The following is a 17,699-nucleotide window of genomic DNA, read 5'->3' as shown; positions in this document are numbered from 1 at the left end:
TTAACCATTACTGAAAGAAGCTAATTCTTCATTTTCTTAATTTTTTGTACTTGCCATTTTACAGTGATATTTTCAGTAAATACCAGAACTTCTGACATTTGGTTTAAGGCATAAAACATGCATATGAATATTTGTATGTGTATGTGATTTGTATTTGTATAGATATATACACACACACCCATTTTAAAGCCTGAATACATAAAGAGCATATAGCTTTTAGAGTGATTTTCACAGTATTCCAGTGGTATTTCTGACTTTTGTAGGATATAAGAGTAAACAAAACAGAATCTCAGACTTTTGATAATTGAGCAAGGTTTAAGTTAGTTTCCACCTAAATAATTGAGGTCAGGCTTAAGTACTTCAATTAATCAAGGCACAGTGTTAAGTGTGGCTACTAATAGTTAGGCATAAAGACATAGTAAAAACTATATCTTTATGCACAAAACAAAAACTAAATTGGCTGTTTCTTCATTTTTCTTAAAAGGATATCTGATTTTACAGTTATTTCTTTAGCTTTTAGTCTAGTGAACTCTGTAATATTTTATATTTATCTTTTTTATGAGAAAAATTGCTATAACAGAGGTAAGGTCTGATTTTTTTTATTTTTAATCTTGAACTCTGAATGAAATGGGCTTTTTTTTTCTCCCCTCTCTGAATGCCTCTTTCTAACTTGATACCTTGGTATATATTCAGAATATTTGTACATCTTAATGATCAAACAGTTAAACAGGTTAAGATAAATTTCAGTAAAAATATTATTTTGGAAATTCTTTTTAGGGCTTAGCCTTACTGTTTAAAATTTCTATCTTTTAAAAAATAGCCCTGAAATGATTATTTATTCTTAGATGGCTTGCTCTGATGTTAAGCAGATTTCTTGGTATTGAACTCCAGTAGTTAGGTATACAAGACTTGATTGATCTTTCCCTTTCTCTAGGTCAGTAAATGGGCACAGATTGCAGTGAAATTCAGGTACATAACTACTGAAAAATGTGTGATCCTGTGTAATCAGGGCTATTTGCTTTCCTTGGAATTAAAAGGAATATTTGTAAAAAAACAAAATACTTTTGTTCCTCTCTTTGGTAGGTCTTGGGAGCATTTGTGCCTTTCCACAGTCTCCATTAAATAGCAATTGGGATCAACATGATGATAGGAACTAAGATTTTTTGAACACTTCAGAAAATATTTCAGGCACTGTTAAATGATTTATGTACATTATATCATATTTGTCCTCATGATAATCATGAGAGAGGTGCACTTGCAGAATCTTTTTCCAAATGAGGACTTAAGAGAGGTAAACTCAACTTGGGGGCAAGGTCTCCCAGTGGGCTAGCCAGTATTTTTTTTTTATCACATCACCTTATAATTTGTACTGGCTGACAGTGTTCTGTAGCCTTTCTAAGTGGCATTTGAAAGGACTTCTTACTTTTGGATCCTTTACGTAATGTAGGTTTTTTTTTTTTAATGTTACTGAATTTTGTAAACAAACTTTTTTTGTAGACAAACTTGTTTGTTTAAAATGCAAGCTAGTCTTATCTTTTCTGATTGTTTTTTCAGTTCCTCATATAATAGTTTTCTTATATGGACAGATTGCAGAGTAAACAGAACACAATTTATTTGAAATAACCCCCAATATTTATTTTTCCACTAAGTTATTCTATAGTCCACCTTCACTAATGAACATCTTTATCCCATTCCCCCAAATGTAGGGATTCTGGTTCAGATTTTTCATTGTAAGTAGTGTGCATTTTTGCTCTTTCCTTTTTAGCACAATGTCTTAAATTAGGTAATAATTTTTACTGAGAGGAAAAGCTTTAATACATGTAGGAGTTAGATATAGAAGAGTAACAGAAGGCAGACCTTTCATATAGTTATATGAAGCATTCATTTGGATTCATTTATCTGGTTTATTATTTCTCCTTTTAAAGACCTACTTCAGATTAAGTGTTTCCAGATTCATGCTTGCTTCCTTGGCATACAGTTTATTTCCTTAGCACTGTGCACACAACTTTATGTGCATTTGTTACTGTAATTATAATTCACATTTCTACCTGCTCTGCTAATTGAGTATTTCTAGCTTATATATTAGGCTCTCATATTTACTTAAAAGGTTAAGAAGTAGAAACCGTTTGTAAAGAGGTTTCAGTGCAGTTGTCAAAACTACTGTATTAATAATTCTAACTTTCATTTACAAGTAATGCTTGTTTTTTAGCCTAGTCACCTGAGGGAAGGTAGTGTTACATGGCGTTTTAGTGCCATCTATTGGACACTTGGTAAATGACTTTAAAAACTTCTGAAATTGCCTAAGAATGTAAACTTTTATCATAGGCTATTAATTGTGAGTATTTCTATGCAAACAATACATCCCCTGCAAAAGCAGTATTAATATTTACCAGCACATACAGTGTTAATAAGTGGTTACAGTTTTACTTACCTTCCTAAAGAAAATCAGCCAAAACATGTAGTTGTAAACATTATTAAAATGAAAGTTTAAAGGTACTCACCTTTTAAAGCTGATTTTAAAAGAAAAAACTAATTTTTGGTGTATGAAAGAAATTTAGTTGGAGGAAAAGACATGCTTAGGAAATATCTGTTTAAACATTTGTCAGTTAAATACTGTTTGAATGTTCTTAACACTGGATGCTATTTTTGAATCCCATATAAACTTTTAATTACAGTACCACTTTGAGGTGATGAAGGAATAGCATAAGTGGGGTGTGTGTTGTGTTTAAGGTTTGGAAAGTACTGAACTAGAAGAGGGGCTGAGATGCCTGATAAAAACCACTAATACTCTGAAATCCACAGTGGTGCTGCCTGTCAGATACATATGCATATAAATTATATATTGATGGTAATACACGTGAAAAGACCCTGCCTTTAAGAAGGATCAAATATGAGAAAAGACAGTTTGGAAACTGATGTTGTTTTATTATATATGTAGCTTGAGAAAATGCTTAATTTTTTAATGGAGTTGTTTTGTGTAGTAGCTGTATGTTTCCATTTACATGTTGCCTTATAGGAACGAACCAAACAGATGTGTCAGCTTACAATTCTGTTTGTGATGTTGTTGGTGTGCCTTGTGCTTCTCTTTGCCATTTAGAGGTTTCTTAGTTTTACCGTGTACTTCACTTGGAAGAGTTTGTCAAAAGGAAGAAAAAGTGTATTCTTTCTCAGAACCTGAAGGAATTTTCTTAAAGCAGTCATGGTGAACATGAAATTCTGTAATTTCTAGCTGTTCCTGAATATTTGTGATATCAGGAAAGCCTTTCATGTTTTAGTAGTGTCCAGTCTTTTTGTAGAACAAGAGTTTTCTGACTGAAGATTTGATGCTACTTGAGAAAAGGTTGATTTTTTTTTGGTTTCTTGGGTAACTTTTCATATTAATAACATTTACTTTAACCTTTTCAAAGCTTCTTGAAGTTGTATTGACTTTTTATAAGAACATAAGAATAGTATTGATGTTCATACTATAAGAACTAAACGTAGTTTGTCCAGTTAGAAACTATTAGTGGTATAGTAGAAGGGAAGACATGGGATTTGAAAGTTAGAGAAGCTAGGACCTTATGTGGGAGACTATTGTGTCAAACTGCCTACCATCCATAAAGAACTTTGTGAATGTTAATTATATTAATTTGAGACTTTGTAATTCTCTTCATAAGAAGAGTCAAATTTGTTGGCAAATACTGAAGTCTGAAATTTATGTTTGTATTTTTTAACTGCATGTCATAATGTGTTTGCTGTTTAAACTGTAATTGAGAAATGCTGATATGTGAGATGCAAAACTACTTTTATATTTATAAAATGATTTTAGTTCTATGTGAATTTTGTATTTGCTATGATAAATAATTTTATTATGGTTGAAGTATTTCGGTAAAGTTAACAATGAGACACATCAAAATATTGACTTTTTGTTCGTATGTATTACAAATTTGATGAAGCATGTAGACCGTATAGAAAGTTGTAATTATGGAGCAGAACCATGCTTAAAATACTTTTCATTGGAATCATTTGTCTTACTCTATTTGATGATAAAACACTTGTAGTTTTATTTGAATACTGTGAAGAAATCTGTGTGCAAAAGAACTCTTCAGGAAAAGTTCCTGTATTTAAATAAATTCTAACTTGATTATTACTTGTGTTGCCTCTCTTGTAAACTTTAAATTTTCATAATTCAAAATGTTAAAATTTTTTCTCAATTTTGGAGCTTTGTTAATTTTAAATGTCCTTTTTTGTTATTTTAAGGCAGGGAAGGGAAAATTATTTTCATGATAAATAAGAAGGTGTGCTCACTGTCCTGCCTGTTTTTAAGTGACTCATCCATTCATTCCCCTATTGTAGCATTTTCTTTTGTAGCTTAACACATGGGTGCTTAGATAAAGCTTTAAATAGCAAGAGTAGTAATGACCTAATTCTCTAGATAATTTATGACCTCAAACTATAAAATTATATTCTTTTGCAGTATTCCTTTTACTATTCAGCGACTGTGTGAATTGCTAACAGATCCAAGGAGAAACTATACAGGAACAGACAAATTTCTCAGAGGAGTAGAAAAGGTATTTATTTTATTATTGGAACTATATTAAACTAGTGTAATAGGTTTAAGAAAAGAACATTAAGTAAGCTCTGTTTTCAGGCACCTTTTCTTAAAAGTTTCTTGGCCTATCTGGAGTTTTCTCCCAAATTGTTTTCCCGATTGTGTTCTGAGTTTCAGGGAGAGATGTAATGGCAGCAGGGCAGAGGAGGGCTTGTGATCAGTGAAGTTAGGGGAAAGCAACTTATTTATTGTCTCTTGAAAATTCATAGTATTCATCAACAGATTGAAGGTCCTATAAAGTTATTTTAACTTCAGTAAACGTTTGCAGATTCGTTTACCCTCAGAATTAATTTTTTTAGTTCTGGAGTTCAGAATATCTAAGTTGATGCAAAGCATTTAAGTTAGATACTGAGAAAGATACAGATCAAATTTAAGAATGAGGGAAACATTAGGATTTTTGTGGGTGAGGGATGTTAGTTACAAGAGAAGGGCATGTTAGAAAATGTGAACAAAATATGTCAAGATGTTTGATGGAATGAAAAGTAAGAAACTGAATTGTCTGGAGGGGAGAATGAACAAAGGAGCCCTGTTGGAAGCAAGATTGAACTGATGGGTTGCTGAGTCCCTCAGTGATTGATCCTAAAACATAGTCCAGTGGTGAGTTTACAGGTTCTAAATCAGAATCAATTTGTTTTACCCTTAAAGCAGGAATCAAAACCATTACTTAGTGATCTGCAGTAAATTTTAGGGCCTTGCTGGATTAATATGCTTTGTTAAGCTTCCATGCCCTCAATAAGATTCCTGAAGGGCAGGAAACTGAAATAGTTCATCAATATTTGTTTTTACCTTGGAGCCGTTAATAACTACATTTTGGTGAACTTTGGGTAGAAAGGCAGTGTCATAGTAGTCATACCAGCAGTGGCCTTGCCTTTAAGTCAGGGCTGCAGTGTTCCATAGTTATCTTATTTTCTTCATCTGTAAAGTGTGACTACTAATAGGGCTCTGAGGGAGGATTAAGTGTAAAGCACTTACTCTGGCTCATAGTAAACTTTCAGTAAATATTGACTTAAAGTAGTTACTACCAGGAATATTTTTTAAAACAATTTTTATTAAGGTATTATTGATATACACTCTTATGAAGGTTTCACGTGAAAAAACAATGTGGTTACTACATGTACCCATATTATCAAGTCCCCACCCAGTAGGCACTGTCCATCAGTACTACCAGGAATATTATAAAAATGGTTTGAGTCTCTTTGGTGTCTGATGGTACACATGAAGGTTTTGATTAGGTACTGCTTTATGAGGTAATTCATTATACTTCGCCTAAATATTCAGTCTCTAAATATTTTGGGGGTGATTGCATCTAAAATAAGCGAATATGGTCTCGCTCGAGTGCATGTAATATGTAATGTCAGCTCCAAAGTAACTTGAGTTAAAAAAAAAAAAACTAGCAAAAAGCCTCAAATGATTTAGTAGGATATTTGATTTTAGGCTTCTGTTAATGTTTTAGTTTTTGTTTGATGAGAAGTTTTCATTTTTAACCATTAATTTTCTTTTATTAGTAAAACTGGAATAAATGGAAGCTGAACCTACCAGGGTGATTTTGAGGAATTAAAAACAAATGACTAAACTGTATGTTGTAATACTTTCCCTCAGTAAATCACCAATTTTTGTTATTGCAGAATGTGATGGTTGTTAGCTGTGTTTATCCTTCTTCAGAGTAAGTATAGAGATTTTTCTGTTTCTGTACATTATGTCCTAATTATATCATTTCTAATATATTTGCCTTAAAATAGGGTGCATTTATTTTATATGTAATGAAGCATAACAACATTTACAAAGAATTGTAAAGCCAGTCCCCAAAATCGAATTTATCAATAACATTTGCCAGTAAAGAAAGTTGGATTAAAGAGATTGGTGGTTTCCTGTCCTGTTAGCCCTGTAGAATTCATGTACTCTCATGGCACTCAGGGCCCTGGGATCCCATTCTGCAGACCTTTCCAGGACAGCTCTAGGTCCTAACTCCTGGGTTTAGAGTAGCTACTTGATTACGATTCGTCTTTACAGTGGACAAGTTATTTCCAGCTTTCAAGATTCATATAGGAAATTAAGATATCATCTTAGGACACAGTCCTTGGCACTACTGATATTTTATTATTAATGGCTATCCTGAGAATTGCAGGAGGTGTAGCAGTGTCCCTAACCTCTATCCATTGGATGCCGGTAGCGTCCCCCAGTTTCCCTGAATAATGTCTTCAAGATATTGCTTCCTGTCCGCTGGTGATGTGTGGTGGGGGAGGGATTGTGAGGAGGATGTTGCCCTGTTTTGAGAAACATTGGTTAAGTTATTATCATATGATTTCTTAGACAGTAACAGAATCTGTTTTTAGAAGTCTTAAGAATATATGTGGTGGTAAATAAGATGCTAAGGTAATTCCCTCATTAGGTTATATTTCACAGAAGTCTTTTTGTTTGGTTCTTTGTTAGTGAGATTTTACAAAAGGTCTTTTAGACCCATAATTCTTATCAGTATTAAAGAGCTAAACTACCCATAACTTTTTTTCTTTTCTCACAGGAAAAACAATTCCAATAGTTTAAATCGAATGAATGGTGTTATGTTTCCTGGAAATTCACCAAGTTATACTGAGAGGTAAGGTGATTGATTTTCAATATCCAAAGAGGTTGCATTTTCCTAATTATGAGTAGTAGGTTCAGTGTTGTTTTTTTTTTAAATTGGGGCATTTTATATAGGATATGCTAAACAATTAGTTGATGTGGTAATCTGCATCTGAAAGGCAGTTACAACAGGTACTTCTTTGATTTGTTCGTATAAACAGATCTTGGAGAGGGGGGACTGACTTTTTACAAAAATGAGAAAATGATACTGATTTATTTTACCATAGGTCTAATATAAATGGGCCTGGAACACCGAGGCCACTTAATCGACCAAAAGTTTCTTTGTCAGTGCCCATGACAACAAATGGCTTGCCTGAGAGCACAGACAGCAAAGATTCAGACTTACAGCAAAACGAGGACAAAAATCACAGGTATGTATGTGATTTATTCTTTAAAAATGTTTCACAAAAAGTTAACATTCATTGATGGTTTTCAGCACTCTTTATTTACTATTTACAATTTGCTGTTGTTTTGAGGAGTGGACGGAGGTTTAAATGTGGTTATGGGAGCTGTGACTTCTAGCCATTTGCAGCATTAGCATATGATGAAGATGGACATAGAGGCTTAAAACTGCTGGTTTGGTAGATCCTCTTCATAATAGGGTCTTGAGAAAATAGAGTGGTCATCATGCATTTTATTTTTTGTTTTTGAAAGTTACTTGAAAAGAAAAAAGGTATTTGTAAATGAGTTGAAATTTTGTAATTAATTTCTTATAGATCATAAAAGAAAGCCTTTTATTTATATCCCCTCTCAAATTTTCTGCATCACATTAAGAGAAAGAAGATTAAATGAATGGGAGGACTTTAAAGAGCTGTCCATGTGGAAGACTTACAGTTTCATTATAGGAGGACATTTAACTTACTGGAGAATTGAACAGAAATATCATGTAACTTGTTGACTAGTTCCTAGTGGGAAACACTCAAACAGTTTAGGTTCCCTCGAAACTGTTCTCTTGTGTTTTTCTTTGCCCAGATGTTACAGTTTGACTTTGACACTGAAATATGATGTAAAAAATTATTAGACCTTAAAAATGAGAATGTAGAAGATGAAGAAAATAATCTTATTAATGACACTTTAAAAAAAACATTTGCAGTGACTCTTCAGCATCTGCACCAGACGGTTCCTCAGTGAGCCCTATAAAAAATAAACATCCAGACGAAGATGCTGTGGAATCTGAGGGGCATGAGGTAAAAAGACTCAGGTTTGACAAAGAAAGTGAAGTCAAAGAGATGGCCAGTCAAACATCTTCCAGTGAAATTTCTTCAGTTATGGTTGAAGAAACAGAAGCATCGTCGTCATCTCAGGATAAAGACAAAGAAAGTTGTACCACGCAGCACTGTACAGAAGTGGATGAAGAAGAGGATGAAGAGGAAGAAGAAGGTATTTAGAGACCTTCTGTAAAAGGGTGGAGTTAAGGAAATCCTCAAATTCTTGTACTTCCATTTTTGCGTGAAAGAAATTAACATAATTGAACTCCTTGTAGTGCTGATGTTGGGCTATTCTCTCACCTGTATGTAGTTGCTGCTGAGTTTCAGGGGCTATGATTTGAACTGTAGAATATCAGAGTTCTTGAAACTTAACTGTGGAGGTGTTTTGAAAATAAAATTTAACTACAACAACATTTGCTTATTTTTAGAGTCTTTTATGACATCAAAAGAAATGACCCCAGAAAGAAAAAATCAAGAAAAAGAATCTGATGATGCCTTAACTGTGAATGAAGAGACTTCTGAGGAAAATAATCAAATGGAGGAATCTGATCTGACTCAAGCTGAGAAAGATTTACATTCTGAAGGTAGTGAAAATATAGGCCCTGTAAGTAGTGGTTCTGATTGCCATGAAAAAGAAGAATTAGTAGGATCCAATTCCAGTAAAACTGGAGAGAGTCCCTCGGAATCATCCATGGAAAATGACGACGAAACCACAGAAGTCACAGATGAACCAATGGAACAAGACTAACTGTTTAGCAACATTTAGATGCAGTATTTTACATACAGTTCTGGTTTTACACTGTATAAACCTTTTATGTAATAAAGTGGACCTTTAGTTTTAAAAGAGAAGCAGGTTGTAAAGTACTTTATGGGGTAAATCCTGAAAGAGTTGTACATGTAAGAACTGTGAATATCAGCTCCTCTGGGTCCTGCTTACCGCTGACTTTTTTTGGTCTGGTCAAATCAGTGGTTTGTGTATAGTTTTTTTTTTTTTTTTAATTTAGAATAAAAAGTTTTTAAACTGGAAGATAGTAATTATAATTTTGAAAACCTTTTGGAGATTATCACATTTAGTTTATACATATGAAAGAAAGTTTTTTGTCTTGTCTCTTGCTGACAGCTCTAGCAGTTTTCATATTTTGGTCATAGTTTCAACATTTTAACGTGAATTAGAGGGTTTCATGCTGGTTTCCAGATTTTATTGTTTAACTATGTACAATGGAACTTTAAGTCATATATACATACATACATATATATATATGTATATGTACACACATACACACACATTATTCTAAGGGGGGAAATGTTATATTTTTCTGTTTCTATAAGAGATGACTACAGTGTATACTTTTTCTATTGGTAATGATTGAGTTCACCTCTCTCAGAAGACACTTTCTTTCTCTTCTGAGTAATTCAGATAAAATCTGGCCCTTGTGAAACCCTGGAAATCTTAAGTCTGTTGATGTACCAGGTTAAACACATTCCAAGAGATCCCTCAAACTAAAATTCTTTTGTATACTTCTGAGGTGCCTGAAAAAAGACTTCATTATTTATGAGAAAATGTGCTTTATCTTGGAAATTGTGTTCAAACATTAGTTGACTATTTTGTAGAATGAATGCTTATAAAGCTGACATAAGACCATCTCAGAAGAACCAGGCAGGTTCCTTGACCTTTCGCTTGCTTTTCTGAACATTGTGAATATTACACATTTCTTTTTAAATTATTCTAGAGTGTGCAGATGTCATGGTTGAAACACCACTGTACTGGAAGAATTAATATATTACTTTAGTAATATACCGGAGCTAAATGACTGAAGCTTTAGGGGTGTGTAGAAACCACCATAATTTGTATGACATTTTGAAGTGAATTAAATATTTTTGAACATGCTTCTTTGACAGCCAGTGTTATATTTTTCAGATCAACACAAAGCACAATGATTACTCTAAACTCAAATATTTTCAAATTCACGTATTTGAAGTCATGCAAAGCTGCAACTTCCCTGTCAAAATTACTGGCTGCCAAATTTATACCTGTTTCTTCAGCTGTACCTTTTGATATTTAGAATTTTTAAATTTCTGTAGATTTTGTAGGATGTAATGTGTTCACTGCCTTTGTGAAGCGGTATATAATTGTATAATTTCTGTGTGTAAACTGAATGCTTGGGCTTTCAATACAGTATTCCTATAAAGCAATAAATATTAATGTTCTGAAATATTCGAGTACATTTTTATCAAAATATAAAAGAATCCCTTCTTAAGTTTCCGATATCTGAAGTACACAGATGAACTTATAAATCTGATGCAAACAGTTTTTGACACTGTATCATAATCTTTGGGGTAATTTGGGTGGCAACCACAAGTTTAAAGTTTTGACTAGTTGCTAATGACTAAAAATAAAATGATTTGGCTCCGTTTATATTTGTAGGGTAATATACTACTGACTGACTTAATTGTCAAGTTCACAGCAGCTAGATGATATATTTGTATGTCTAATAGTTGAAATTAAAACTGAATTTACTGTGCCCAAGAGGGGAGAAAAATCACACATTGTAAATTTTTAAAAAGTTTTTTGCAAAAATGTTAAAGTGAAGCAAATTTTAAATGTAACATTCATATGTAATAACCTATTACTTTATTTTGTTGAGGGATATTTTGCCAATAAGAACAGATTTAAAGAATTTTAAGTTTAGAAATTTAGAAATTTTCTTTAGAATATTTATGGAATTATTGTCAATAAACCTATTCTTTAAGATCCTGTGACCTTTTGATATTTTTTATTTTAATTGTGCCATAGACCATTTTTAAACAAATTGATTTACTTTTGTTCGTTATAAGTTGAAGATTTACCATCATGACTTTGAGGTCTGTGGTTTTATTTGTAAACTTGCAATTGCTAATTTTGCAAGGGCAAATGTATTTCTTTATTAAATAAAGTACAATAATGGTGAATGTACCAAAATGCCATCACTAACTCTATGAGAGATCTGCATTTTAATCTATAGTTTATTAGTTTTAATATTTATTAGATATTCATATGTTGATCATAGATCAAACTTGTTGCTGTTTATACAGATTATTATAGAATGCTCATGGAATATCTTCTTTCGGATGGGTGGAATACTTACGTAGTTAAACTGGGAAACCTTGTTAAGTTGGTTTAAGACACTGATGCCCCATTTGGAAGTCAACTTCTGCAAGTATCTGTAGGTGCACTTAACACAAACTTTGCTTAATGAAAATGTCAGTTCTGATAGTAACTGATTCAGATGCAAATTTTTCAAAGGCTGATTTTAGGCACATTTTCTTAACACATTAGCAAAGTCATATTAGAACATCTAAATGAAAAATAACCACAATTTTTTGGACTTGAGCAGATTGTTGACCTGTTAGAATCTAGACTCTGAACCCAACATGTAAAAAGAATTTGAAGTGCTGATAAGGAAAGTGAGACTATGTATGGGTGGTTTTTTTTTTTTTTTAGCACTTTTCCCTTTTTAAAAAGTGAAAACATTATCCTAACATTTTAAAACCTTTATCTTTTCAGTTCCAAAAATGTAGCAGAGATGAGTTAGTGAAAAAATTAATTTCAAATGTTGATTATGTAAAGTTAACTAATCCACATAAGGTTTATTGTAACTACACCTTTCAGAAGTGTTAGAGCAGTGGAATTGCTGTCAGGGAGCTGTAACCCTTTGGCTTAGCAGGAGAGGCACCCCAGAAGTCCTGGGTCAGAAGGTGCCCAGCCTGTTGAAAGCATGGAGGTTCAGAGTATTTTGTTTTGCTGGTGTAGATAGGCATGTATTTATGCATTTTTGCATTTGTAAAATCAGCAATTTTTCAAATAATGTAAATGTGATACACTAGTTTACTTAAAAAGGTACTTGGGCAGAATCTGAAGCTGCTACAATGTTTGATTATGAGAAATGTTAACTTGTAAGGATGAAAATGCAACTTGTAGAACCAAAGGAAATAAAAATTTTGGATAGTGTGTCAAATTGTCTTCCTGACAGGACTTTCTTAAATACATTGGTTTTGATCAAATGAAGCTCAGTTCTCTCTCAAGGTTTGTGCTAATCATAAAATGGATGAATGCAAAAACACTGTAATTTCATATGGAATTATTATAATTAGGTTTACTGGATTATTGGCCTAAATAAGAATGCTAGTATGTATTGGTTAGAATACATCTAATATTTCACATTTAAAAAATTACCAGTACACTTTCTTCAGAATTCTCTTTTATTTCAATTTGGAGCCTAGATTACTTTGCCAAATAAATGTATTATTTTCATAATGCAATAAAATATAAATTAGAAGAATGTCTTTTTTGTGTGGAATTATTTAATTTGCTGTAATAGTTCACACCCCTTCCCAGTATCCCCCTCTGCTCACCTCGGTTCAGGATCCGTATGCATTTCCTGATACGTAGAGAAGCTTAATGCGGGACTTTATTGCAGCTCTGTTAAGTGATAACGGTTATTTGCACAGAGTGCATCTCAGTCGAATAGTCTTTGCAGTTCTTTGCTGGTAATTCAAACCTGACATCTGACAAAACTCCAGATTTACCATGAAAAATTTCCCCTTTGGCATAATTGGCACTAGCTGCATGTACAGATCTACAAAATTTGCGCTAGAATCATTCTAGGCAACATTGTAAGAAGTGGAGAATTGCCCTAGGTGGAGAGCATGGATTCGGTTTTCAATTCTGGCTTCTCTTTTATGCATATTACTGCACAGTCGGTGATAGTAAATAGTGGCATCAGTGACTTGGAACTCAGAAGGTGGGAGTACTAATTGACATGTTTCTGAATTTAAATACTAATGAATTTCAGCTTCTCATTCTTATTTGATCTCTAACTTATCCCCACTTAGTTTATTTTCTAAGTGATAGTACAGAGTTTTGGGTTAATGATTTGAAGACTGACTCTTAACACTGAGCAGGAGTAAGTGCACAATCTCTGGCCACTTGCCTACTGGAATGAAGACTATACTGTTCTCTGTTGTATTCTAACAGTTTTAGAGCAACAGACTTTTTTCAGTTTAAAATTTAGCAGGAGCATTTATGTCTAGTCTTTGGATTTATTTGTAAATATTCAAGGTTTTTCTTCCCAGAGGCATTGAGGTTTTTTTTAACTAAAAATAATGAAAGATAAATAATGCTGGCAATTCTGTATACTAGTCTGCACACTCCACTATTTTACTTAGCTTTATAACCTCACAAGCTAGCCCTGTGCTTGGCCAAGTGGTAACGGTCTAAATCACGTGGGTTTTGTGGATACTGCCTACACAAACCAATTTGGACATCTAGGTTTTCCCCATCTCACAACTACTTTCTGCCCACTTTAAAGGTTTGGAATTCTCTGAAACTGTCCTTTACTACTAAGGAAGGCTGCAGGAGTTGGGAGCAGTACGTGCTCTTGGATGTCCTTGACAAACTGAATTACCAGGAAATATGGAAATGTGCACTTCAGTAACAGAAGACTTCTATGACTAAGACCAGCCACCCCTGACTAGAAAGGTACAGTGCCACACTGTCACCTGATAGGGGCAGGTGATTGTATGAGTAAGAAGTCATTAAGCCAGCCAATCAAGTCTTGCTCTAATGTGGTATAATGGGACTTGATGTTTGGTTAATAATGCTTACCTCAAGAAATCTTTGTGGTTAGGTAGGCTTGTTTGTCTTTTACTGCTGCTTAACATTTGCTGAGAATTTGAGGGATGAGTATGAGGTCAGTATTTGGCCGTCTCCGTTCTGGTTTATATTCTCCCTCTTTTGCTCACAGTATTACAGAACGGAAGGGAACTTAGTGACTAAGAATCCCCACGTGTATTCAGAATCGGGTTCAGTCAGCAAAATCCAATGGTTTTTATCTATTATGCTTAGGTGCTGTATGGTCCTGAAGGCCTGCAGGATTGGAGCGAGGGCAGCAGAGAGGAAGCCATTCCAGGTATCAGAAGGTCCTCAGAGCCGCTCAGACTTGCCTGTGTTCATGTTCATCGAGGCTTCATCTGCCACAGACCCAAGCACTTGCCTTCACACTCCCATGTACTTCACTCTCCGGCCTCACCTTGTTACTTTTCTTACCTTGTTCTTCCAGCTAGACATGTTGAGTTGAGTGCATGTCTATTCTTTATTTTATTTTATTTTATTTTATTTTATTTTTTTAATAATTATTTTTTATTGAAGGGTAGTTGACACACAGTATTACATTACATGAGTTTCAAGTGTACAACACAGTGGTAGAACATTTATATACATAATTCTAGGTTCCAGCTATCACCCTACCAGGCTGTTACAATATCTTGACTATATTCCTTATGCTATACATTACATCCCGGTTACTAATTTATTTTACCATTGGAAGTCTGTCCTTTTTTTTTTTTTTTTTTTTTTTTTTTTTGTGAGGGCATCTCTCATATTTATTGATCAAATGGTTGTTAACGACAATAAAATTCTGTATAGGGGAGTCAATGCTCAATGCACAATCATTATTCCACCCCAAGCCTAATTTTTGTCAGTCTCCAATCTTCTGAGGCATAACAAACAAGTTCTTACATGTAGAACAAATTCTTACATAATGAATAAGTTACATAGTGAACAGTACAAGGGCAGTCATCACAGAAACTTTCGGTTTTGCTCATGCATTATGAACTATAAACAGTTCAAATATGAATACTCATTTGGTTTTTATACTTGATTTATATGTGGATATCTATTCTTTATTTTTAAATGAGGTAATGCACTTCTGGCGGAAATTAATATAGAACGATATATATAGGAATGCACATTACACACACTGATACACACCTTGCCTTTTTTTTCCTTCCCTACTTAATATATTTTTTGTGATACTCCATCAGTCCCTAGAAAGCCACCTCAGTTATTTTAACAGCTGCATAATATTTTAGAATATAGCTGAACCACAGTTCATTTAACCAGACACCTAAAGTGACCTTGTGATATTTTGACTTGTGACCATTGTTTGCTCACCTTGAGCATTTGACTTTGGGACATGTAAAATCAGCCAACCCCGGGGTCGGGGGTCCACAAAGCCACTGAGCTTAAGTATTCCTTGGAGAATTATTACGTGATGTGTGGAATGAATGCACTTAGCTTTGAGGATGTGGTGCAGGCAAGGATGGGGAATCATCTGTCAGGCAAATCCAGACTGTCTTGGGAAGCCATCTCAAATCGTAAGATGCACTGTTATTTTATGGAAAGTGGGAAAATAAGCCACCCACTAAAATACGACACATGCGTAGTGATAGTCCTGCACAGAGCATAGGCCAGTTTTAAGTCTGGCTTGGCATTTTCACCTCTCCTCACATATGTTGCAACTCCTCCATTGTTTGCTCCGCTTTGGCTCATGGTGGGCAATCCCACAAAGAAACCAAACAGCTTCACCTCTTGGTGGGTATATTCCTTTCTTTCTTTTTTTTTTCTTTTTATTGGCAAATAAAATATACATGTTTAATGTGTACAACTTATATAGAGATATACATATGAATTATATATATACTTACACAAAGATTGTGAAATAATGACCACAGATAAGATAATTAATACATCCTTTAGCACAGCTGGTACTATTTTCCTTTATCCCTATGATTTTTTTTTTCCCCTTTTCTTTTTCCCCGCCCTTGTCCCTCCCTTCCCACCCATCCTCCCCAGTCCCTTTCCCTTTGGTAACTATTAGTCCATTCTTGGGTTCTGTGCTGCTGCTGCTGTTTTGTTCCTTCAGTTTTCCTTTGTTCTTATACTCCACATATGAGTGAGATCATTTGGTACTTGTCTTTCTCCGTCTGGCTTATTTCACTGAGCATAATACCCTCTAGCTCCATCCATGTTGCAAATGGTAGGATCTGTTTTTTTCTTATGGCTGAGTAATATTCCATTGTGTATATGTACCACCTCTTCTTTATCCATTCATCTACTGATGGACACTTAGGTTGCTTCCATATCTTGGCTATTGTAAATAGTGCAGCGATAAAAATAGGGGTGCATCTGTCTTTTTCAACCTGGAGTGCTGCATTCTTAGGGTAAATTCCTAGAAGTGGAATTCCTGGGTCAAATGGTATTTCTATTTTGAGCATTTTGAGGAATGCTGGACTGCTTTCCACAATGGTTGAACTAATTTACATTCCCTCCAGCAGTGTAGGAGGGTTCCCCTTTCTCCACAACCTTGCCAGTATTTGTTGTTGATTGTCTTTTCAATGATGGCGATCCTTACTGGTGTGAGGTGATATCTCATTGTGGTTTTAATTTGCATTTCTCTGATGACAAGCGATGTGGAGCATCTTTTCATGCGTCTGTTGGTCATCTGAATTTCTTCTTTGGAGAACTGTCTTTTCAGCTCCTCTGCCCATTTTTTAATTGGATTATTTGCTTTTTGTTTGTTGAGGTGTGTTGGCTCTTTATATATTTTGGATGTCAGCCCTTTATCAGATCTGTCATTTATGAATATATTTTCCCATACTGTAGGATACCTTTTTGTTCTATTGATGGTGTCCTTTGCTGTACAGAAGCTTTTTAGCTTGATATAGTCCCACTTGTTCATTTTTGCTTTTGTTTCCCTTGCCTGGGGAGATATGTTCATGAAGAAGTCACTCATGTTTATTTCCATGAGATTTTTGCCTATGTTTTTTTCTAAGAGTTTTATGGTTTCATGACTTACATTCAGGTCTTTGATCCATTTCGAATTTACTTTTGTGTATGGGGTAAGACAGTGATCCAGTTTCATTCTCTTACATGTAGCTGTCCAGTTTTGCCAGCACCATCTGTTGAAGAGACTATCATTTCCCCATTGTATGTCCATGGCTCCTTTATCAAATATTAATTGGCCATATATGTTTGGGTTAACGTTGGGAGTCTCTATTCTGTTCCACTGGTCTGTGGCTCTGTTCTTGTGCCAGTACCAAATTGTCTTGATTACTGTGGCTTTGTAGTAGAGCTTGAAGTTGGGGAGTGAGATCCCCCCCACTTTATTCTTCCTTCTCAGGATTGCTTTGGCTATTTGGGATCTTTGGTGGTTCCATATGAATTTTTGAACTATTTGTTCCAGTTCATTGAAGAATGCTATTGGTAATTTGATAGGGATTGCATTGAATCTGTATATTCCTTTGGGCAGGATGGCCATTTTGACGATATTAATTCTTCCTAGCCAGGAGCATGGGATGAGTTTCCATTTGTTAGTGTCCCCTTTAATTTCTCTTAAGAGTGTCTTATAGTTTTCAGGGTATAGGTCTTTCACTTCCTTGGTTAAGTTTATTCCTAGGTATTT

At 34.4% G+C, this 17,699-nt stretch overlaps 1 protein-coding gene across 1 annotated transcript in view; it reads left to right on the top strand.

Moving 5' to 3' along the window:
• The window catches only part of PPP4R2 (protein phosphatase 4 regulatory subunit 2), a 56,166-nt gene extending 44,991 nt beyond the window's left edge, over nucleotides 1–11,175 (top strand). The window contains exons 4-9 of the mRNA XM_036877850.2: nucleotides 4,457–4,550; nucleotides 6,217–6,254; nucleotides 7,110–7,184; nucleotides 7,438–7,581; nucleotides 8,304–8,590; nucleotides 8,847–11,175. Of these exons, the coding sequence (XP_036733745.2) occupies nucleotides 4,457–4,550; nucleotides 6,217–6,254; nucleotides 7,110–7,184; nucleotides 7,438–7,581; nucleotides 8,304–8,590; nucleotides 8,847–9,166 (958 nt within the window). The 3' untranslated portion in view covers nucleotides 9,167–11,175. The remainder of the gene's footprint in view (nucleotides 1–4,456; nucleotides 4,551–6,216; nucleotides 6,255–7,109; nucleotides 7,185–7,437; nucleotides 7,582–8,303; nucleotides 8,591–8,846) is intronic.
• Nucleotides 11,176–17,699: the final 6,524 nt, after the last annotated feature.

The sequence above is a fragment of the Manis pentadactyla genome, chromosome 1, assembly GCF_030020395.1.
Source record: "Manis pentadactyla isolate mManPen7 chromosome 1, mManPen7.hap1, whole genome shotgun sequence".
Taxonomy (NCBI): Eukaryota; Metazoa; Chordata; class Mammalia; order Pholidota; family Manidae; genus Manis; species Manis pentadactyla.
The sequence above is the reverse complement of the archived record's forward strand: the minus strand, read 5'-3'. Positions and strand labels throughout refer to the sequence as shown.